Source organism: Elgaria multicarinata, chromosome 8, assembly GCF_023053635.1.
Source record: "Elgaria multicarinata webbii isolate HBS135686 ecotype San Diego chromosome 8, rElgMul1.1.pri, whole genome shotgun sequence".
Taxonomy (NCBI): Eukaryota; Metazoa; Chordata; class Lepidosauria; order Squamata; family Anguidae; genus Elgaria; species Elgaria multicarinata.
The window spans coordinates 11,646,498-11,669,175 of NC_086178.1; the positions used below are offsets into that span (position 1 = coordinate 11,646,498).

The 22,678-nt window shown below is 45.5% G+C and overlaps 1 protein-coding gene across 1 annotated transcript in view; it reads left to right on the plus strand.

Moving 5' to 3' along the window:
• Window positions 1-10,532: 10,532 nt before the first annotated feature.
• PSMD2 (proteasome 26S subunit ubiquitin receptor, non-ATPase 2) overlaps window positions 10,533-22,678 on the plus strand; it is a 40,080-nt gene continuing 27,934 nt past the window's right edge. The window contains exons 1-7 of the mRNA XM_063131855.1: window positions 10,533-10,681; window positions 12,479-12,535; window positions 13,682-13,846; window positions 14,308-14,429; window positions 17,130-17,354; window positions 19,182-19,340; window positions 21,529-21,673. Of these exons, the coding sequence (XP_062987925.1) occupies window positions 10,538-10,681; window positions 12,479-12,535; window positions 13,682-13,846; window positions 14,308-14,429; window positions 17,130-17,354; window positions 19,182-19,340; window positions 21,529-21,673 (1,017 nt within the window). The 5' untranslated portion in view covers window positions 10,533-10,537. The remainder of the gene's footprint in view (window positions 10,682-12,478; window positions 12,536-13,681; window positions 13,847-14,307; window positions 14,430-17,129; window positions 17,355-19,181; window positions 19,341-21,528; window positions 21,674-22,678) is intronic.

Sequence of the window (22,678 nt, forward strand, 5' to 3'; positions counted from 1 at the left end):
GGGGCAGCTTATCACATGTACAGCTTGGTTCTATGCATATCCAGAATCTCTCTTTGGGAAGACCGGGAAAAAAGGCTTTCTGTACTTGCTTAGAGACATTCCTTAATTATTTGTCTGCTATCACCCAATCACTAAAAACTGACTCTGTGTGGGATTGCAGTCCTGGGGCGATTTTTGCGTAGAACAATTATATAGCACATTTGTGTTTAATGAGTTTGCCCCTGTGGGATCATGATTCATTCTTACAGTGGGGATCCTTAGCTCTAGAAGTCAGAACTGGAAACTCGAAAATAGAATCATAGAATCATAAATCATAGAATAGCAGAGTTGGAAGGGGCCTACAAGGCCATCGAGTCCAACCCCCTGCTCAATGCAGGAATCCACCCTAAAGCATCCCTGACAGATGGTTGTCCAGCTGCCTCTTGAAGGCTTCTAGTGTGGGAGAGCCCACAACCTCCCTAGGTAGCTGATTCCACCGTCGCACTGCTCTAACAGTCAGAAAGTTTTTCCTGATGTCCAGCCGGAATCTGGCTTCCTTTAACTTGAGCCCGTTATTCCGTGTCCTGCACTCTGGGAGGATCGAGAAGAGATCCTGGCCCTCCTCTGTGTGACAACCTTTTAAGGATTTGAAGAGTGCTCTCATGTCTCCCCTCAATCTTCTCTTCTCCAGGCTAAACATGCCCAGTTCTTTCAGTCTCTCTTCATAGGGCTTTGTTTCTAGACCTCTGATCATCCTGGTTGCCCTCTTCTGAACACGCTCCAGCTTGTCTGCGTCCTTCTTGAATTGTGGAGCCCAGAACTGGACGCAATACTCTAGATGAGGCCTAACCAGGGCCGAATAGAGAGGAACCAGTACCTCACGTGATTTGGAAGCTATACTTCTATTAATGCAGCCCAAAATAGCATTTGCCTTTCTTGCAGCCATATCACACTGTTGGCTCATATTCAGCTTGTGATCTACAACAATTCCAAGATCCTTCTCGTTTGTAGTATTGCTGAGCCAAGTGTCCCCCATCTTGTAACTGTGCATTTGGTTTCTATTCCCTAAATGTAGAACTTGGCATTTATCCCTTTTAAATTTCATTCTGTTGTTTTCAGCCCAGCACTCCAGCCTATCAAGATCACTTTGAAGTTTGTTTCTGTCTGGCAATACCTTAAAAGCTAGCTGATATATTGTGGCATCAGCATTCCTGGATCACTAGTGTCCAGGTGGTCAGATGCATAATGAATTCTTGCCCTTAATTTTATTCCTAGTACCTGGTAATATGTGCCTCCTCCTGCACCCCCTTTTACACCTGCAAGATTAACAGCTTATCCAGAGTTCCTGAGCCATCTAGCTGAGCAGCCAGGAATCAGCTCTGACCTGTCTATTAATGCAAAAGTAGAGGAATTGGCTAGCCAACTTTTGCCCTAAAGATTTGGGAAGCTGTAACCAACTTATCTTAAATACAATGCTCAGGTGTGTAAGGAGAGCTGGTTAATCCAAATTAAAGTAGTTAGGAATGGACTAATAACATGCTATTTATCCTTTTCTGTTTTCATGCAATATTTTCACTCTGTTTTTTGTGGAGAATTTAGGCAATGTTGTTGCCAATCTGCTGCCTTCCAATATTTTCCTTATTTTTCCCCAGACCTGATTAATGGCTATTTCTTCCTTTAAACTGCAAATGCAGCTCTAGTGTAGTGTGAACTGTCAAAGCATTAGAGAGGCTTTTTTATGGCAAATATGTGTTGGCCTGCAGCTCCCATAATTCCTAACCCACGTGGCCAGTCTGGAGCAGACATCTGGAGTACGCCGGGCTGGAGAAGGTTGGCATGCATGGTTCTCCTGCCTTCCAAGGACACCCAGTGAGTCTCATAACTGAGTAGGAATTTAAAAACATAAGAAGCCCCCTGTTGAATCTGATCAAAGGCCTATCTAGCCCAGCTTTCTGTTCCCACTATGGTCAACCAGCTGCCTCTGGGAAGCCTACATGCAGCACATGAAGACAATGGCACCTTCCCATCCATGTTCCCCAGCCCACAGAGGCATATTGCCCCCTTGATCCTGACTGGCAGCCAATTGGTAGCCTGAATTTGGGGATTGGAATCTGAGCTCCCCAGTCCTAGTCCAGCACTCTAACTACTATAGCAATGGCCGAGAGAAGGTAGATCTGGGTAAACTGCAGTAAACCAGAAAGCATTTCTGACTCCAGGTCGTTTAATTAAGCAATTAAATGCTCCCACCCCATAAATATACACTGTATTTTACTGCTGAAAGTGGATTCTTTTGTGGAGGAACTATAAGAGCCAGTGTGGTGTAGTGGCTAGAGTGTCGGACTGGGAGTCAGGAGATCTGGGGTCAGAGAATCATAGAATAGTAGAGTTGGAAGGGGCCTTTAAGGCAATTGAGTCCAACCCCTGCTCAATGCAGGAATCCACCCTAAAGCATCCCTGACAGATGGTTGTCCAGCTGCCATTTGAAGGCCTCTACGGTGGGAGAGCCCACAACCTCCCTAGGTAACTGATTCCATTGTCGTACTGCTCTAACAGTCAGGAAGTTTTTCCTGATGTCCAGCCAGAATCTGGCTTCCTGTAACTTGAGCCCATTATTCCATGTCCTGCACTCTGGGAGGATCGAGAAGAGATCCTGGCCCTCCTCTGTGTGACAACCTTTTAAGTATTTAAAGAGTGCTATCATGTCTAGTCCCCATTTGGCCATGGAAACTCACTGGGTGACTTTGGGCCAGTCACAGACTCTCAGCCCAACCCACCTCACAGGGTTGTTGTTGTGAGGATAAAGTGGAGAGGAGGATTATTATGTATGCTGCCTTGGGTTCCTTGGAGGAAAAAAGGTGGAATATTAATGCAATAAATAATAAAATAATAATTCTGGCCTGGTTCTCAAATGAATTCCTGGACTCAGAATTCTTTAATTTTAAGTGTAGGGCTTTTGCATCTGGCTCTGGGATTGTGGGGTTCAATAATAAAAAATCCCAGGGTAGATCCCACCAGCTTCAGGTCTGCCCACCCCTACACTACGCTAATAGTGAATGAATGGTGGGTGAGGAGGAGGCATTAATTCTTTTGCTTCAGGCAACTTTCCCCACTCAAAATAAGTTTTAGATGTGTTTTTAGATTGTTGGTTGTTTTATTATGTTCTTCATGGTTTTAATTTTTGTGAACCACCCAGAGAGCTTCGGCTATTGGGCGGTATAAAAATGAAATGAAATAAATAAATAAATAAATTTCCCCCAGCTGCTTTTCTCCCTGTAGGCGAAAATATACATGTCTCTTTTCTTTGTTTTCCATACGGAGGGGAAAAAACATGTTTGGGTGTGCTATGTTTGCATAGAAAAAATTATTTATTTATTATTTATTAATTACATTTCTACACTGCCCAATAGCCGGAGCTCTCTGGGCAGTTCACAAAAATTAAAAACATTCAAAGTATAAAACAACAGTATAAAACCATAATATAAAATACAATATAAAAGCTCAACCAGATAAAAACAGCAGCAGTGCAAAATTACAAATTTAAAACAAGTTAAAATTTATTTATAGACTGTTAAAATGCTGGGAGAATAAAAAGGTCTTCATCTGGCGTCTAAAGGCATATAATGTAAGTGCCAAGAGAACCTCCTTAGGGAGCTCATTCCACAGCCGGGGTGCCACAGCAGAGAAGGCCCTCCTCCTGGTAACCACCTGCCTCACTTCCTTTGGCAGGGGCTCGTGGAGAAGGACCCCTGAGGATGACCTTATGGTCCGGGCAGGTACATACGGGAGGAGGCGTTCCTTCAGATAGCCTGGCCCCAAGCCGTTTAGGGCTTTAAATGTTATTACCAGCACTTTGAATCGGGCCCGGACCTGGACTGGCAGCCAGTTAAGCTGGAAAAGGACTGGCGTGATGTGGTCTCGCCAAATGGCTGGAAGGGAAATGGTTAAATAGCCTTTCTCTTCATCTCCTATGGGGTGTGATGAAATCTTTATGGTCAAGTTTGCAGCCCCCTGGTGCTGCTTTTCATAAGAAAGAAAGAAAGAAAGAAAGAAAGAAAGAAAGAGTGTTGGGATAAAGTTTCATGCAACTGTTCGATACATGTTGTCAGATCCCTATTTACTGCAACACTTCATAAAGCATCCTCTTTGTTAGTGTTCCAAGTAATGGAAGATTTGGGATCACGCTGTGATCTCTAGGGCTCAGTTCCATAGACTGTTTGACAGGGCTTTGGGGGCTGCCCCACCTTTCCTAAGACAAGTGCTTTGTTGTTTATTTGTTCAGTCATTTCTGACTCTTCGTGACTTCATGGACCAGACCACACCAGAGCTTTCTGTCGGCCGTTACCACCCCCAGCTCCCCCAAGGTCAAGTCTGTCACCTCCAGAATATCATCCATCCATCTTGCCCTTGGTCGGCCCCTCTTCCTTTTGCCTTCCACTTTCCCTAGCATCAGCCTCTTCTCCAGGGTGTCCTGTCTTCTCATTATGTGGCCAAAGTACTTCAGTTTTGCCTTTAATACCATTCCCTCAAGTGAGCAGTCTGGCTTTATTTCCTGGAGTATGGACTGGTTTGATCTTCTTGCAGTCCAAGGCACTCTCAGAATTTTCCTCCAACACCACAGTTCAAAAGCATCTATCTTCCTTCGCTCAGCTTTCCTTATGGTCCAGCTCTCGCAGCCATAGGTTACTACGGGGAATACCATTGCTTTAACTATGCGGATGATGCATGATGTGTTCTGCATACAAGTTGAAGACAAATGCTAGCCGTTGCATTTTGCCATGAAATCTGGTTGTACAGTGAAACATCTGGAAACGGGCATGAATGATGAAGCAGTTGCAGGACGATTTCACCATCTTCCAGTGCGGGGGGGGGATTAGACTGTATTTCCCCAAACCACATCTGCCTCCCCGCCTCTGAAAATGGTTGTGTGAATCAGGCAGGAGGAGCACTGATGTAAAAAATGATGGACAGGGCGGATGTTTCAGCTGCAACATGATTCCCCTCTGCTGCAAGGAGTGCCATCTGGCGGAGCTGCAGGTAAATAAAAACTCTTTCGGAAGTGTGGATTGTGTAGGAGAGCATCATTGCAGGGCGTGTAAAATAGGTGAGGCAAGAGTATGAAAAGCTGTTGTAAAGCTGGTGCAATGGAGTATACTACAAACAGCCAGGTATCTTGTAGACCAGGATGGAAAGCCCACGGATATCGTGCAAGAATGATCTCTCTCTCTCTCTCTCTCTCTCTTTCTCTCTCCCATGATCCCATGATCTCTCTCTCTCTCTCTCTCCTGCTGGATGGGGGGGGGGAGGGACTGCTCACCACTGGCTTGGCGGCATCCAGCACCAGCATACAGTCCCTGACAGACAGATGACTCCCAAGGGTGTGCAGTCACCCCTGATCTAGATGTTAAAGGCCTCCAGATGCATTGTGAAACATGCCTCTGTGGACTAGATATAAATCTGTTTCATCTTGAAGATGCAAAGCACTGGCCCCATTCAGAAGACACCTTAAACCATGGCTTTAACCATGGTGGTTAAGCCAGAAAGCCAGGCTGTGTTCAGAAGACACCTTAAACCATGGCTTTAACCATGGTGGTTAAGCCAGAAAGCCAGGCTGTGTTCAGAAGACACCTTAAACCATGGCTTTAACCATGGTGGTTAAGCCAGAAAGCCAGGCTGTGTTCAGAAGACACCTTAAACCATGGCTTTAACCATGGTGGTTAAGCCAGAAAGCCAGGCTGTGTTCAGAAGACACCTTAAACCACGGCTTTAACCATGGTGAATAATTCAAAAAGCCTCATTCACTATGGTTAAAGCCATGGTTTAAGGTGTCTTCTGAACGGGGCCACTGAGTTTTTGCTACAACAGGCTAACATAACTACCTATCTAAACACACCATTAAAAACCATTATTTGTGATGTATACAGCAACAAATGTAAATACTAAGAACAACTCCATCTAGCTCTTCTAAGAGGCAATCCGAACTGTAACAGAAACAATGGATCTTTGGCTGCTCTCAGAGTTCTTGAACTGAGGCAGACAGCATTTAATGGCCCGAATACAAAAGTATCAAAGCCCTAAACAGTTTGGGACCAGGCTATCTGAAGGAATGCCTCCTCCCATATGTACCTGCCTGGACCCTAAGGTCATTCTCAGGGGTCCTTCTCCGTGAGCCCCTGCCAAAGGAAGTGAGGCAGGTGGCTATCAGGAGGAGGGCCTTCTCTACTGTGGCATCCCACCTGTGGAATGAGCTCCCTCAAGAGGTTCACCTAGCACCTACACTATACACGTTTAAATGCCAGGTGAAGACCTTTTTGTTTTCTCAGCATTTTAACAGTCTATTAACTTAATTTTAACTTTGCTGTTTAAAATTTGTATTTTAAATCTGCATTAAATTCCTGCATTGTTGCTCAATTTTATCCTGGTTGTGTTTTTATATTGTATTTTATATTATGCTTTTATACTGTTTGTTTTATATTTTGAATGGTTTCCATGGTTTTAATTTTTGTAAACGGCCCAGAGAGCTTTGGCTGTTGGGCAGTATAAAAATGCAATCAATAAACAAATATCATACGAGCTGTATTTGAAGCAGGGCCAATCCAAGACATTTTGCTGCTGGAGGCAAAAGAACAAGATGGCACTCTATAATGTCATGTACAAAAGCTGACTAGGCTGTTCCTTCAACCCTGAGGATGGGTGAGCATGCTCCACTGAACCTGAAGACAGCAAGATCGCTTAGGGAGCAGAGGACAGGCTGTAAAGAACACAGTGCCAACATCTTGCTGCCACCTGCCGGCATCTGCCACCTGAGGCCACTGCTTCACCCTACCTAATGACAGGGCCATTCCTGATTTGAAGGGACAGCTATGAAAATCATTGTCTTTTAACATTCCAGTCTTAGGCTGCGATCCTAAACACACTTACCAACGAATAAGTCCCATTGAACGCAGTGAGTTGTATTTCCGAATGTCCAGGATTGCAATGTTAATATTGGCTTTCATAGAATCATAGAATCATAGAATAGCAGAGTTGGAAGGGGCCTACCAGGCCATCGAGTCCAACCCCCTGCTCAATGCAGGAATCCACCCTAAAGCATCCCTGACAGATGCTTGTCCAGCTGCCTCTAGAAGGCCTCTAGTGTGGGAGAGCCCACAACCTCCCTAGGTAACTGATTCCATTGTCGCACTGCTCTAACAGTCAGGAAGTTCTTCCTGATGTCCAGCTGGAATCTGGCTTCCTTTAACTTGAGTCCATTATTCCGTGTCCTGCACTCTGGGAGGATCGAGAAGAGATCCTGGCCCTCCTCTGTGTGACAACCTTTTAAGTATTTGAAGAGTGCTCTCATGTCTCCCCTCAATCTTCTCTTCTCCAGGCTAAACATGCCCAGTTCTTTCGGGTATTATAGTGCTAGGGAATATGACAATGGAAGGTAAAGTGATTGTGAAATTACAGAAGCATGGAGAGGGAGAGAGTGCACAAAAATAATTACAGCACTAGGCTTCAGAAAAGTGGATTTTTGCAAACTCCTAGTTAGGTTGCAGTGTTAAATATACCTTCATAGCAATATGTTTAATTACATATTTATACATATATTGTAAAACATGTGATCACATTTCAGGCAAATAACCACCCAGAGCAGCTTACCATTAAAAAGTCAAAATAAAGCCATAGCCACCACAACAATCAGAGGATAAAACAAATCAGAGCAGAAAGAGTTCATGTCAAGTGCAAAAACTAGATCTTGAATTTCCATCGGAATACAAAAGTTAGGGCCTGAGAGCTGAAAGACATGATCCAGGTTAGGCTGAATATATTTTGCTGCCCATTTCAGATTGCCCGCTGAATAGGGTGACCGTATGAAAAGAAGGACAGGGCTCCTGTGTCTTTAACAGTAGCATAGAAAAGGGAATTTCAGCAGGTGTCATTTGTATATATGGGGAACCTGGTGAAATTTCCTCTTCATCACAACAGTTAAAGCTGCAGGTGCCCTGCCCTCTTTTAAATCTGGTCACTCTAGTATAGCTCCTGCAGCTTTAACTGGTGTGATGAAGAGGGAATTTCACCATGTTCCCCATATCTACAAACGACACCTGCTGAAATTCCCTTTTCTATGCAACTGTTAAAGACACAGGAGCCCTGTCCTCCTTTTCATATGGTCACCCTACCGTTGAATCTTAGTTCAATAGCAATGGGACAGCAATCTCCACTACACCTGGGGCATACAGCTCCAGGTGTAGAGCACTGTCTCACAACTTCCCTGCTCCACCCATCTCCTACTGCCTGAGCTGACTGCCTCACTTTGCCTAATGGTAGGGGCGGCCTTGACATGATTAGAACAGTCAGCAGGTTCAGGTTTTACTGGGTTGTATAATTTTGGGGAGGGGGGGAGTCATACCTTTAAATACTCATCATAAATAAAACTCCATGCACATACAAATGAGAATGCCTGAGCTAAGAGTCACAGCCTAGCTGTCGCCCTGGCATGTGGCTTTGGTATATACAGGGATTTTTTAAGGATTCAAATATCACCATCCAAAATGGTACAGCCCAGCGAAACCTGCACTATGCAACTGTTCTGCTCATATGTTTCAGCTCTTGAGAAGGGCATTTCTAATGTAGGGTGACCATATGAAAAGGAGAACAGGGCTCCTGTATCTTTAACAGTTGCATAGAAAAGGGAATTTTAGCAGGTATCATTTGTATATATGGAGAACCTAGTGAAATTTCCTCTTCATGACAACACTTAAAGCTGCAGGTAATCTGCCCTCTTTTAAATCTAGTATAGCTCCTGCACCTTTAACTGTTGTGATGAAGGGGGAATTTCACCAGGTTCTCCATATATACAAATGACACCTGCTGAAATTCCCTTTTCAATACAACTGTTAAAGATACAGGAGCCCTGTCCTCCTTTTCATATGGTCACCCTAACTAAGGCAGGGAGGTATTCTAAAGCAGAGATGGAGACAGACTACAAAGAAAGCCTCCCATCTGCCTATTCTGACATAGAAGTTAGGAGTCCCCCATTTGCTTAACATGACAGAGAAAGGTGCACTCCAGAGCAGGGCTCTTCCAAGAAAGTGGAGTCTATTGATCATACACTGTTCTTCTTCTTCTTCTTCTTCTTCTTCTTCTTCTTCTTCTTCTTCTTTTTTTTTGTTTCTCACGGAATTTTATTTTGAAATCAAGTTAACAAAATAAAGGCAACAAAAAGGGCATCCATAATAATTCATCACAATCTCTGAAGAAACAAAAGAATTCACTAATTATAAACCTTAGTCTATTACTGATATTTTAAAGGAACACTGACAATTAAATGGCCTAAGTAATGCACTGCCATTAAAAACATAAGAGCCCTGCTGAATCAAACCAAGCGTCCATCTAGTCCAGCACTCTGTTCACACAGTGGCTGAACAGCCATCAGCCAGGGATAAACAAGCAGGACATGGTGGAACAGCACCCTCCCACCCATGTTCCCCAGCAACTGGTGCACACAGGCTTACATTCTACCAGTCTCCTCCCCTCCCCTGCTTCCTGACTGCTCAGGCTTATAGCATTGTGTCCCAGTGGCTTGGAGCATTTAAACTTTATTTTAAAGGCACCATCTCTGGGCAGTGACCGGACCACCATCCTTGTGCCCCCGAAATTGTAAATCCACAGTATGGCTAGATTAACAGCGGAAGTTGTCAAGGTGCCTATAAGGGTATGAATGGCCAGGAAAGTCAGCTTTTGCCAGATCTGTTTCATGAATCAATCAAGCCAAGCTGCCAAGGCTGGGGTGAGAGCCAGCAGCAGGAGTCCAGTGCCAGACAACAGTATATCTAAGATTCGGCTGACAATGTGGAAAGGAGGACGGGGCTCCTGTATCTCTAACAGATGTATTGAAAAGGGAATTTCAGCAGGTGTCATTTGTAGGCAGGCGGCACCTGGTGAAATTCCCTCTTCATCACCACAGTTAAAGATGCAGGAGTATAGCTAGATTATAAAAGCTGCTAGGAGTATAGCTGCAGGAGCTATACTAGAGTGACCAGATTTAAAAGAGGGCAGGGCTCCTGCAGCTTGAACTGTGGTGATGAAGAGGGAATTTCACCAGGTGGCTGCATGCATACACATGACACCTGCTGGAATTCCCATTGTTAAAGATACAGGAGCCCAGTCCTCTTTTCCATATGGTCACCCTAATCTGGAAGCCAGACTAAAACCAGTGTTTGCACCAGATAGCAGAAGCGCTGAGACAAGAGCTCACGCAGGAGGGCTGTCACAAGCGGCGCTCAGAGGCTACCCGCCTTGAGCCCTTGGGAAATGGCGGGGTGGGGACGCTCATCGGCTTCCTAAGCAGGTCCAGTCTCCGCGTGGTCTTTCCCGTCGCCCCGCCTCCTCCTCCTCCGGCTAGGCTCCGCCCCCAACTCCCTCCGCCCTCGCAAAAACGTCGGCTTCGTAATACGTCGCTCGGTCCTCGCGCGCCTTGTCCCTCCCCCTCGCTCTCCGCGGATTGGCCCGCTTAGGCCCCGCCCCGCGCCTGCGCAGTGTCCCCCCCCGCTCGGTCTCTGAGAGGAAGCGGTTCGCGATGGAGGACGGCGGCGGCGGTTGTCAGAAGCGGTCTCAGACGAGCGGGTCGGGCGCGGCGGCCGGAGACGACAAGCCGCCGGGGCCCTGGAGCAAGGAGAAGAAGGACCCCAACGCCTCCGTGGCGGACAAGGAGCAGGAGCTGGTGAGGGCCGGGCGGAGGCAGGCAGGCAGGCAGGCAGCCGAGCTGAGTCACTGCCAGGCCCAGAGCCGGGAACCGGTGGCGTTGGTGGGCCTCCCTCCCTCCCTCCGCTTGGGGCCTGTCACCAGATCCCGCGGCACGCCTTGGAATGGGCGATATTTCCAAAGGGGCTTGGATCTCCCAGAGCATGTGCAGAACTCCCCGGGGGGAACCAAGTGCGGCTGAGCGTGTGCAGAGTGTTTTTTTGCCTCCCTTAGCTTAGCAGCATGCGGGTGCCAGAGGGGTTTGCCTTTCAGCCCCACGCCCCCAAATCCTTAAAAAGCAGCCTTGTATCTGCCTGGACTAGGCGATCAGCCCTGATTTCCTTGCCCTATATAACGAGGGGTGTGTGGCCCCTCGCTCAGGAGGGCTGTGGCGTACGTGGATGTGCTAGAGAGAAATGATGGCTAATGACCTGATGGTTAGTGATATGTACCTGGCAGCACGTCGTTTTTATTTTGAGGGGGGGGGTCGGGCCTGCCTACATGACAAGTGTCGTCCCCCCCCCCCCTGTTTTATGTGGCATCCCTGGCTTCTTCCTGCTCCTAGAGGCAGCAATGAGAGCGGAGGTGAAGTCTGACCCAATCTCTGCTGCTGAGTGGGTGTGTCAGGAGTTTAGGATAGTTAAATTATGGAACTCACTACCACAGGATGTAGTGATGGCCGCCAATTGGGATGGCTTTCAAAGGGGGTTGGATAAATTCCTGGAGGAGAAGGCTATCCATGGCTACTAGCTCTGATGGTTGTGTGCCATTTCCATTAATCGAGGCAGTACGCCTGTGTGAACCAGTTGCTGGGGAACATGGGTGGGAGGGAGCTGTTGCACCATGTCCTGCCTTGTTCGTTGCTGGTCGGCCACTGTGTCAACAGAGTGGTGGACTAGATGGAGCCTTGGTCCGATCCAGCATGGCATTTCTTATGTTCTTGAGCAGGGGGTTGGACTCTATGGCCTTGTAGGCCCCTTCCAACTCTGCTATTCTATGGTTCTATGATGGTTCCGTCCTCTGCGAGTAAGGTGAAATGGGGCTAGATCTGGCATTGCTGCTTTTGTGAGGGAGAGACTAGTACAAGGAGTTAGGACTAGCTTTTCATCTGTGTTAAATAGAATCCACTACAGCTGGTGATCCTACAACTGGCTGACTGGGGAATGCTGGAAGTCATAAGACTTTTCTGCTTAAGCATGCATGAGCTTGCGTCCTTGGAAGCTCTGGCAAAATATTCTCCCACCTCTGCACACCTGAGTTCATTAAACAGATCTGTGGAGTGAAACAGGGATCTTGTATTCAAAACAAACTTTGTTCTTGAGATATAGTCCTCTGAGAGAAGTTAAATATTTAGGACAGTGATAAGTAAGTGGATTCCTTCTATACTCTTCCCATTTGCTAACACTGAAGTAGCTTATGAACATTGGTATTTGTGACTGTCTTGGAACTTTTTTTGTTGTAAACCAGCTGTCTTTCCCCTTTGGCTTGATGAAAGAGTTGGGCATATATTGCTCCCAGTGCTTGATTTTCTTGCCTCTCTACCTTCATTTGTGTGAATTATTAAAACTGGATCACAGTGGGTCTTTTCTGATCAGCAGTTTGGCTCATCAAGTGGGGATCTTTTGGGTTAGGAGAAGGTGAGCTCCCCCTGTTGCACTCCTGTTCCAAACTTCGGTTACAGTCCAGATGAGATGGAAGGTGTAGTTGAGGGACTGTGGGCTTTTTGGGTGTTAGATTATCGTAGAGATCTCACCTTTCACACCTTCATTCCTTGCAGTCTGAGGAAGACAAACAGCTACAGGATGAGTTGGAAATGCTTGTGGAGCGCCTGGGGGTAAGTACTGAGTTCTTGACCAGGAGCATGTGGAAATCTAATAGCGAAGTGTTGTGCTTCCACATGGTTTTTCCAAGGCCAAGTGTCGCAACGCATCCCTTCAGCAGAAGAACAAGCACTGTATGTGGTGTATTCACTCTGCAATTGCTGGGTGCATGTTGGAAGTTGCCATCTGTGCTGGTAGCAGTTTTATTCCCTTCTCGTTCACAGCACGGTCTCATCCATGCCGAATTCTAATTGCAGTTATAAAATTTATGATGTTTTAATTAGAGCCATGAACAGAACAGTTTTAGTTGATTAACTGAAAGACAATAATTATCATATTTAAATAAACTTGTATATGTAGGTGCTTTTTTGGGAGATATTGAAGCAAGTAAGAACTTAAGATTTAAGAATTGGAAGTTACCTCTCAATATTAGATAGAAAGGCTATCTTTAAAATTTCTTTTTCATTTTGTATTACAGCAACATACCAGAAAAAGTAGCCTAAAAATAAACATGTTTCCTTAAATGCTAATCCCACAGATGGATCAAAATAAACTTCGGCTGAGAAATCTGCTGCTGAAACTCTGCCTTTCTAGTTTTTTATCAGCCATTAGTTAGAAAGAATGTTGGAAATGACTTTTACTTGCTTTGCTCCTCTTTGTTTCAAAGTTTTAAAACTTGCTGTTATAGTTATAGATACTTTCCAAAGTAGTACAAAATAAAAATGAATAAAACAAACGTATCAAAGAAAGAAACAGATAAAAATCAGATCAAGTAATGAAACCATAAAAGGATCATCATAAAATAAAACTGTAGTCTTTGTAAAAAAAAACTCAAGGGATAAAATTGGATTTTATTGATCGTTAAGTTTGGGCAAATTTGAGAGGTCATAACCTGACACCTTAAGCTTAGCAAAGAAGGTACCAGGTGGGCCTTTGATGTCTGTCTTCAGTGCTTGGGCAGATTCCTGCTGGACAGTGTGGAATGTTGTCTGCAAGAAATCCCCTATACCTGTTGGAACTGACCTGGCTCTAGGTCAAGTTTTCCAATGGCAAAGATGTGTGTTGAGTATCATTGACACTATTGGATAGAAGAGACAGTCTTGCGGGGGTTTCTTGAGGTGCGCATGCTTTTTTCCTGAGAGCAGCTGATTTGATTCCAGGAGCACGACACATCTCTCTATCGGCCCGCCCTGGAGGAGCTGCGCAGGCAAATCCGCTCTTCTACAACCTCCATGACTTCTGTGCCCAAACCCCTGAAGTTCCTTCGGCCGCATTATGGGAAGTTGAAGGAGATCTACGAGGCCATGGCTGCAGGGGAGAATAAGGTACATCATAATCTGACCTGAGAAACTGATAGTGCTGTCCTGGTCTTGCTTTCATCTGTCCGACAAACGTTAGAGGAATGTGGTTGGCAGGTAGACTAAGTCCCATCAGTGAGGAACAAAAGGAGCTCTCCTAGTCTGGACTGCAAGCTCCTTGCCCCGCTTTGTTGTGGGAGGGTTTAGGGTTAAGTGCAATTGGTATGCTTGTTCGCTAGAAAGGTGTGCAGACTTTCTACCAAGGAGTCTTGTGCTTTTCTTTAGCCTTAAAGGATAGCTAGTTTCTTTTAGCAAGGAGGGAAAACTGCTTGTGGAGCTAGCAGCGCTATGTAGCTTGCCACTTGGGTTTGTATTCAGGATGGTTGGTGCTCATTCAGGCAAACCGCAAACTTGCTTTCAGTGCTGCCCTCCCTTCATCTGTCCGCAAGCTTAGTAATGCATCCCTAACACCCACTCTCTGCTTCCAGCGTTTTGCAGCTGACATAATATCTGTCCTGGCCATGACGATGAGTGGAGAACGAGAGTGTCTGAAATACCGGCTGGTGGGATCCCAGGAGCCCTTGGCCTCATGGGGGCATGAATATGTCAGGTAAGCAGTGAATGAAGAATGAGACCAGATGGAACTCAGGGGTGCATTTCTTGTGCTTATTAATCTACATCTCTCCTTTCCTCTGGGTGGCTCAAGGCAGCACACACAGAGCTCCCAAGTGATCTCCCATCTGGGCACTGACCCGACCCATACCTGCTTAGCTTCAGCACAGTTGCTTCACTGTGTGCCTTTATACTATAACTGGCCATAGCGGTCAGTAATGTTTTCCATTGCATGTAACGGGCTTTTGTCCATCCAGAGAATTCTCATTGCCATGTGGCTGTTGCAGTTTTCCTCTACAGGTAACTCCTCTTCCTGATTATCTTGATGATAAAGCTGATAGGCAGATCATAGCCTATCATTTAACTAACGTTAAATGTTTGGGCTGTGGAGTTAACCTTCTGCCTGAAGCACGAAAGAGATGGAACTGGGCATGTTTAGAACTGGGCATGTTTAGCTTGGAGAAGAGAAGATTGAGGGGAGACCTGATAGCACTCTTCAAATACTTGAAAGGTTGTCACACAGAGGAGGGCCAGGATCTCTTCTCGATCCTCCCAGAGTGCAGGACACGGAATAACGGGCTCAAGTTAAAGGAAGCCAGATTCCAGCTGGACATCAGGAAAAACTTCCTGACTGTTAGAGCAGTGCGACAATGGAATCAGTTACCTAGGGAGGTTGTGGGCTCTCCCACACTCGAGGCCTTCAAGAGGCAGCTGGACAAGCATTTGTCGGGGATGCTTTAGGGTGGATTCCTGCCTTGAGCAGGGGGTTGGACTCGATGGCCTTGTAGGCCCCTTCCAACTCTGCTATTCTATGATTCTATGACTGCTGGATTCTCCGCTGTCATTTGATTTGTCTAGCCCCTGTTCTGCAGTAGATTTCTATATTAATGTTGCAGTGTGTAGTAGCTTCTGAGTAGCTGTTGGTATTGACCAGTTGTGGAATAATCCACCCTATAAGGTTGCTTCTTTGGCAAAGCTGCACATCCTAGGGTACCTGCGTAGCCCACATTACAGTGTCCAAAACTGGGCACACTTTCCTAGCAAAGATTTCACAGGCAAGAGATTGTCCAAATGCCACGTAGTAAATCAACACTTTTGGCATACTCTTCCTGGCTGCGGTAGAACTGCAAGAGATTGGAATCTAGTATTTGGCACTGAATTTGACATCCTTGGGGTTGGCTATATTAGAGAGTTTCTAGGCCTTATGGTTGCAGAAAGAAGCATAGAGATGTAAGTTTCCTAGTGAAAACTCAGAACCTAGTGGACGTTACTTAAACTCGTGGTGTGGGCGCCTTCAGGGTTATGCAGGCCCTTGTTCTCCCTTTCTCTCTGCCACCCTGGTTAGTTTTTTGCTTGCGCCTGCCTCTAGAGCCTTATGGTTTCCTCCTAATCCTTGTCAAAACTGTTAAATTCTTTGAAAATGTGACCGTCACAAGCAGAATATTGAGCAAATACATGTGCAATAAATACATAATTCTCACCAAAGAATTGAGATTGAGCAACACGCTTGTTGGAAGTCATTAGATCGCAGTGCAGGGACTTTAAATGCTGCACAACAGAAACGTCTTCACCGTTTTCTGACTCGTGTGGCTGTCGCTGATATGTTTGACTTTGAAGGCTGATGGGTTTATGCGCCAGTGTTGTTTCTAGCAGTTGCTGTTTTGCAGTGGGTTTGTACAGTTCTGAACACCATAGCTTCTGCCCGCGTAACCTCTCAGTTTGGCTACTGCAATGCATTTTTTGTGGGGTGGCCTTTGAGGGTCATTTTTGCTGGATACCCCTCAAATGCTGGAGTCAGTTATTGACAGCAAGCTATCAACACCCTTCTCTTCAGGCAGCCTTTTGTAACTAAGACGTTGTTTTAATGGCAATTCCCTGTTTTAACACACCCAGTTACAATCTACGCTAATAGCGTATTATCATTACTCTAGTTTTATTGGTGATTTTATTCTGATTTCGTGATAAGTAACCCGCTTTGAAAACAATTTCACGTATTTACATATGTGGTGGGAATGCAAATATATACAAAGATTATGGAAGATGGTGTTTTTTGAAATTGAAGAAATAGCGGGAATGAAAATAGAACAAACACCAAAGATTGCATTACTGTCACTATTTGAAGATATAAAATGTGGAAAAGAAACTAAAGAGTTGATATCGAGTTTGCTGACTGTAGCAGGATTGATGGTAGCTAGGAACTGGAAGATTCAAGGGGAATACCTTATTGAAGAATGGTATAAAGAAGTATGGGATATAGCTATTAATGATAAACTGACTTGTAATATTAAGTGGAGAAAAGGTATAACTAAAATAAATGAGTTTGAAGGAATCTGGAAACAGTTCCTAATATTTGTGTTTACTAAGGGAAGTGGGAAACCGCCAGCAGAAGAAACGATAAGATTTTGGAATCAGGAATAGATCCTGAGGTGGAGGGTGCACTTTTATGTTAAGAATGATTATGTTATGGTATGATATTTTATAGTTTATATTTACTCAATACATATGTACTCAACATTTATTCAACATGTATGTAGTATGTTGTGTAGTTGTTTGATGTTTTCTTTATTGTAATGTTGTATGTCTAATTAATGTGGAAAACTAATAAGAAAAGAAAAAAAAGGAAACCATTTCTGAAAAGCAGGCTATAAACCTGTGCAGTATAATAATCATAAATAAATATGGTTCCTGTTCTCGACAGACACTTAGCTGGCGAGGTGGCCAAGGAGTGGCAGGAAATAGAAGAGGCAGACAAGACCCAGAAGGACACACTTCTGACCCTGGTGAAGGAGATTGTGCCCTACAACATGGCCCACAATGCGGAGCACGAGGCCTGCGACTTGCTCATGGAAATCGAGCAGATGGACATGCTGGAGGAATATATCGATGACAATGCCTATGCCAAAGTCTGCCTCTACCTGACCAGGTGAGGCAGTTGAGATGAGATTGGCTTTGTGTGTGTGTGAAAGATGTGCAGAGCTGCTGGGAGCTGGGTTGGGGTCCTGGAGTTAAGGGTATTCAGAGTCTCGTGGTTCTTTCTGGTTGGCTTGAAAAGGACGACGCTTTGCGTGTTGGACAGCAAGAGTGTGCTGATTTGATCTGATATTGGGACTCGCAGTTTGGTATATAGGACTAAGAAAGATCTAAATCTGTGGGAGGTGTCCATTATGGCCACACACAAAAAATCAGTTAAGCCAAGGTGGTTTAATCTTTTGCTCAAGGTCTGGGGTAGCCCTCCAGAAGTTTCGGCCTACAACTCCCATCATCCCTCACCATTAGCTCTGTTGGCTAGGGCGGATGGTAGTTGTAGGCCAAAAATAAATAAATCTGGGCAGCCACAAGCTGAGCACTTTTGCTCTAAGATCACAAAGAAGGGCGGAGGAGAGAGAAGCAGCCGAAGAAATCGCGTGGGGGAAGATATGCAGCCATTGGCAGAGTATGCTGGAAAAGAGTCAAAGGGCTGATGGGAGATGCTCTTGCGCGTAATTGAAGGAGTAAATAAGGGCGACGGAGAACTTGAACAGTATTGTTCTTTTGCTTCGTGGCCAGCCAGTCTTTGCTTTCCAGTTTGATGATTCCAGCTGTCTATAGTCGTCTGAAGCAGTAAAACTAATCCTGAAACTACATTGACCAACTTGTGTTTCCAAATGCTCAGCCGCCTTTGTGATGTGTCATTGGGGAGTGTGTGGGGGAGTGATTTGCAGGGGCGAAATGGCAGGTCAGAAGGAGGGATCTTTAACCTTTTCTTTGCCCACCTCTTTCCCCCTGCAACTCCCTCCACCCCACTGGCGGTGTTCCAGGCTTGAGACTGCAATGGAACCGTGGCTGGGCTGTGGGAGGAGTTGCAGGGGAAACGTGGTGAATGGAGGGGAGGTTAAGCGCCCTCCTCCTGTTCGCTGCTTCTCCTGTAAATCATGCCCCGCCCTCCCCCTTGAATGCTGCTTTGCATGGAAGAGTTACCTGCCGGACTTCTGGAAATGTAAGCTGGCCAGTGTGACTTGTAGTTCTATTATTTATTTATTATAGTACTTTTAACTCGCCCTTTAGCCAAAAAGACTCTCATGGTGACTTACAAAAATACTTCCTAAGACAGTCCCTGCCCACAGGCTTACAATCTAAAAAACATGACACAAAAGGAAAGGGGATTGGGAGGGAGGAGGAAAAAAAGAAGAAGCAAATTCAGGCACTAGATTCTTAGTTGCAAAGTTCAGCAGCTGCTTCCTTTCCCTCCGATGGCCTTAGCAGCGACAGTTGGCAGCAGGAAGGAGGGGGCTCTCAGCTGGAGCTGGACCCAGGCACGATGGAGAGGTGCCTGGCTGCTGCTGCTTCCTTTCCTTCTGATGTTCTATCCTAATGGTGTCTGCATGTGGCAAATGGCTTGCACTGGAAAGCAGACTGCAGAATTGGAATGCTGAGCTCTGGTTGTGGAATCCCACTGCAGCTTTCCTTTCTTGTAGCTCATCAGCCCCTAAGGCGTTTCGTTGTTGCGGTTTGAAAGCAGCTTCCTCCTGAGTCTGGTCCAACCAGTATAGATGGATCTTGCTTGCTGTTGATAGGTAGCTTTGAAGGCGAATGCCTGCTTCAACACTTTCGTGGGGTTATGATGATGAAAACTTTTGGTCCAGTGTGCAGCTGAGAGCACCTGTGTGTGCGGTTGTAGTGTTTGCTGCTGCTCCTGCCCCATACTAAGTGAAGGGGCCTGTTTCCTTTCAGTGCCAGCTAAACTTCACCTATTTCTCTTTCTGTCCTGAAGCTGTGTTAGCTACGTCCCTGAGCCTGAGAACTCTGCCCTCCTCCGCTGTGCCCTCAGCATCTTCCGCAAGTTCAACCGCTACCCAGAAGCCCTGCGCCTGGCCCTCATGCTGAATGACATGGAACTAGCAGAGAACATCTTCATCTCCTGCAAAGATGTGTATGTGTCACCCTCGTCTAGGTCTGGGCCCTGAGGATTGGGGGCTGGGAGAGCAGAGACGTAGCTAGAAGGAAATCTGAAGGATTGGCCGTGGGTTGCTGTGTACACATTCATTCACTTCACAGATCAGGGAGGGGAATGGACTTAAAGCTGTCTTCTGCCCTAACTCCTGCTGGAACGTCCCACTCCATCTTTGTTCATTGCTGGGCGACTTCTTAAGACAGGGGTGAATAGAGATGGGGCAAGTTGTCCTGGTGCAGAAATGGCATGGCGGAACACACACAGAAAGGAAAAGACTGCTTAGATCAGCACTGGGGAGATCCGAGTTCAAATCAGACATAAACCTCATTGGGTGACCTTGGGCTAATTGCCAATCTACATTGTTGTAGATGGCAAGCTGAATATGAGCCAACAGTGTGATGTGGCTGCAAGAAAGGCAAATGCTATTTTGGCCTGCATTAATATAGTATAGCTTCCAAATCGCGTGAGGTTCTTGTTCCTCTCTATTCGGCCCTGGTTAGGCCTCATCTAGAGTATTGTGTCCAGTTCTGGGCACCACAATTCAAGAAGGACGCAGACAAGCTGGAGCGTGTTGAGAGGAGGGCAACCAGGATGATCAGGGCTCTGGAAACAAAGCCCTATGAAGAGAGACTGAAAGAACTGGGCATGTTTAGCCTGGAGAAGAGAAGATGGAGGGGAGACATGATAGCACTCTTCAAATCTTTAAAAGGTTGTCACACAGAGGAGGGCCAGGATCTCTTCTTGATCCTCCCAGAGTGCAGGACACGGAATAACGGGCTCAAGTTAAAGGAAGCCAGATTCCAGCTGGACATCAGGAAAAACTTCCTGACTGTTAGAGCAGTACGACAATGGAATCAGTTACCTAGGGAGGCTGTGGGCTCTCCCACACTAGAGGCCTTCAAGAGGCAGCTGGGCAACCCTCTGTCGGGGATGCTTTAGGGTGGATTCCTGCCTTGAGCAGGGGGTTGGCCTCAATGGCCTTGTAGGCCCCTTCCAACTCTGCTATTCTATGATCTCTTCATCTCACCACAGGGATAATTGTGAGGATAAAATGGAGCATGAGGAGCCATATATGCTGCCCTGAGCCCCTTGGAGGAAGGGTGGAATATAAAAATGTAAATGAATATGACAGGGAATAAGAATAGGACCGAGGCAAATGGAAGGCAGGCCAAAGCCTACCATTGAGCCACTGAGTACTTTCTGGTGGGCATCCTAGTGCTTGCTGGGATTCTTTCAAAGAGTCTCAGGCTAGCTGGACCTTTATCTGATCTGCAAGGGCTTTTTACGTTCTTAATAAAGATTAGCTCTTCCTTAACTGTGAAAAGAACCTCTTGCTTTGAAAACCTAAATACATTGGTGGACCATAGGAAAGGAGATTCAGAATGAAATAAAAAGTAGACCATTAGTTCATCTTGGGGTACGAGATGAGAGAGACTGAATCAGGACCCTGTGCCAAGATGCCCCATGTTAAATTCTGCAGCCCATATATGTTTTTTTTTTTAATGGAGCAAATCTGCATTTCTGCTTCTTTTGCGTCATTTTCTCTGCTTTTGTGTTCTGACTGCTGAATTTGTGACTTTTTAGCACAGAATCGCAGGGTTTTTTTTTTTACATACAAAAAGAAATCGGCCCTGCCATGTCAGACGCGGATTGATCTGTTTGTTTCAAATCCTTATTTCCTGCTCTTTGCAAAACCAGGGCAGCTTCGAACAATTAAGCAATAGATATGCAAAGGTAAAAGCAATACGTAAGCAGTTTTTAAAACAACAACGAAACAAATCTGAAGTTTATTGCCAAGGTCAGTTGATGATGAATTCCTATGGGAGATAAAAATCTTGCTTAGACAAAAATGTATTTTCTTGTCTTTTGGGGACAAGCTAGGATGAGCAGCGGAGACTTCTACAGACCTAATCCCGTGTGGTTTACAATCAACAGTCCTTCAATGTTTGAAGTCTGCCTTTTTCGAGTTCCTTTTATCCAAAATTGTCTGTGAAGCCTTAAATACACAAAGCACTTTTTCTGCCGCTGATCTATGGTGTTTCTGGTGGCTGACAGACAGGAAGATGGCAGAGAGTTTTCTGCAAGCCTTGTTACCATGCGCAATGGGATGTTGCTTTCCCACTCCGTGGTGCTGATACATCTGTGTTGTCTGCCCTTCTTTTTGCAGGGTGGTTCAAAAGCAAATGGCTTTCATGCTGGGTCGCCATGGGGTCTTTCTGGGTCTAAGTGAGGACGTAGAAGAGTACGAGGATCTCACAGAAATCATGTCCAATGTCCAGCTCAATAGCAACTTTCTGGCTCTGGCCAGGGAGGTGAGTTCTCTGAAGGCTGCTAAGGAATGCATGACGAAATGGCTTAGATATTATTTTATTTTATTTATTTATTACATTTCTATACCGCCCAATAGCTGGAGCTCTCTGGGTGGTTCACAAAAATTAAAAACATTCAAAGTATAAAACAACAGTATAAAACCATAATATAAAATACCATATAAAAGCTCAACCAAATAAAAACAGCAGCAATGCAAAATTACAAATTTAAAACACCAAGTTAAAATTTATTTATAGACTGTTAAAATGTTGGGAGAATAAAAAGGTCTTCACCTGGCATCTAAAAGCATATAATGTAGGTGCCAAGCGAACCTCCTTAGGGAGCTCATTCCACAGCCGGGGTGCCACAGCAGAGAAGGCCCTCCTCCTGGTAGCCACCTGCCTCACTTCCTTTGGCAGGGGCTCGCGGAGAAGGACCCCTGAGGATGACCTTAGGCAGGTACATATGGGAGGAGGTGTTCCTTCAGATAGCCTGGCCCCAAGCCATTTAGGGCTTTAAATGTCAATACCAGCACTTTGAATCAGGCCCGGACCTGGACTGGCAGCCAATGAAGCTGGAAAAGGACGGGCGTGATGTGGTCTCGTTGGCCAGTCCCTGTTAGTAAACGTGCTGCCCTGTTTTGTACCAGTTGATTAGATTAGATTAGATTAGATTAGATTTTTATTATGCGGTCACAGACCCAATAGAAACAATACCAACAATAATTAATTTTAAACCATAAAATCACAGTCATTTGTTCATTATACGAACAGGCTAAAAGAGTTATTTAAAACATACACATATTTAAAATATATAGGCATAGTTAGTAAAATTGGGAAAGTGGGTCCCATGCTGCAGGTTGGGAATCCGAGGTGGGTCATGGGTCTGGACCAGTTGAAGACCACTCGCACCAGACCGTTTTCAAAGGCAGCCCCACGTATAACACATTGCAGTAATCCATACGTTCCCCAACCTTGTGCCCTCTAGATGGTTTGGACATCAACTCT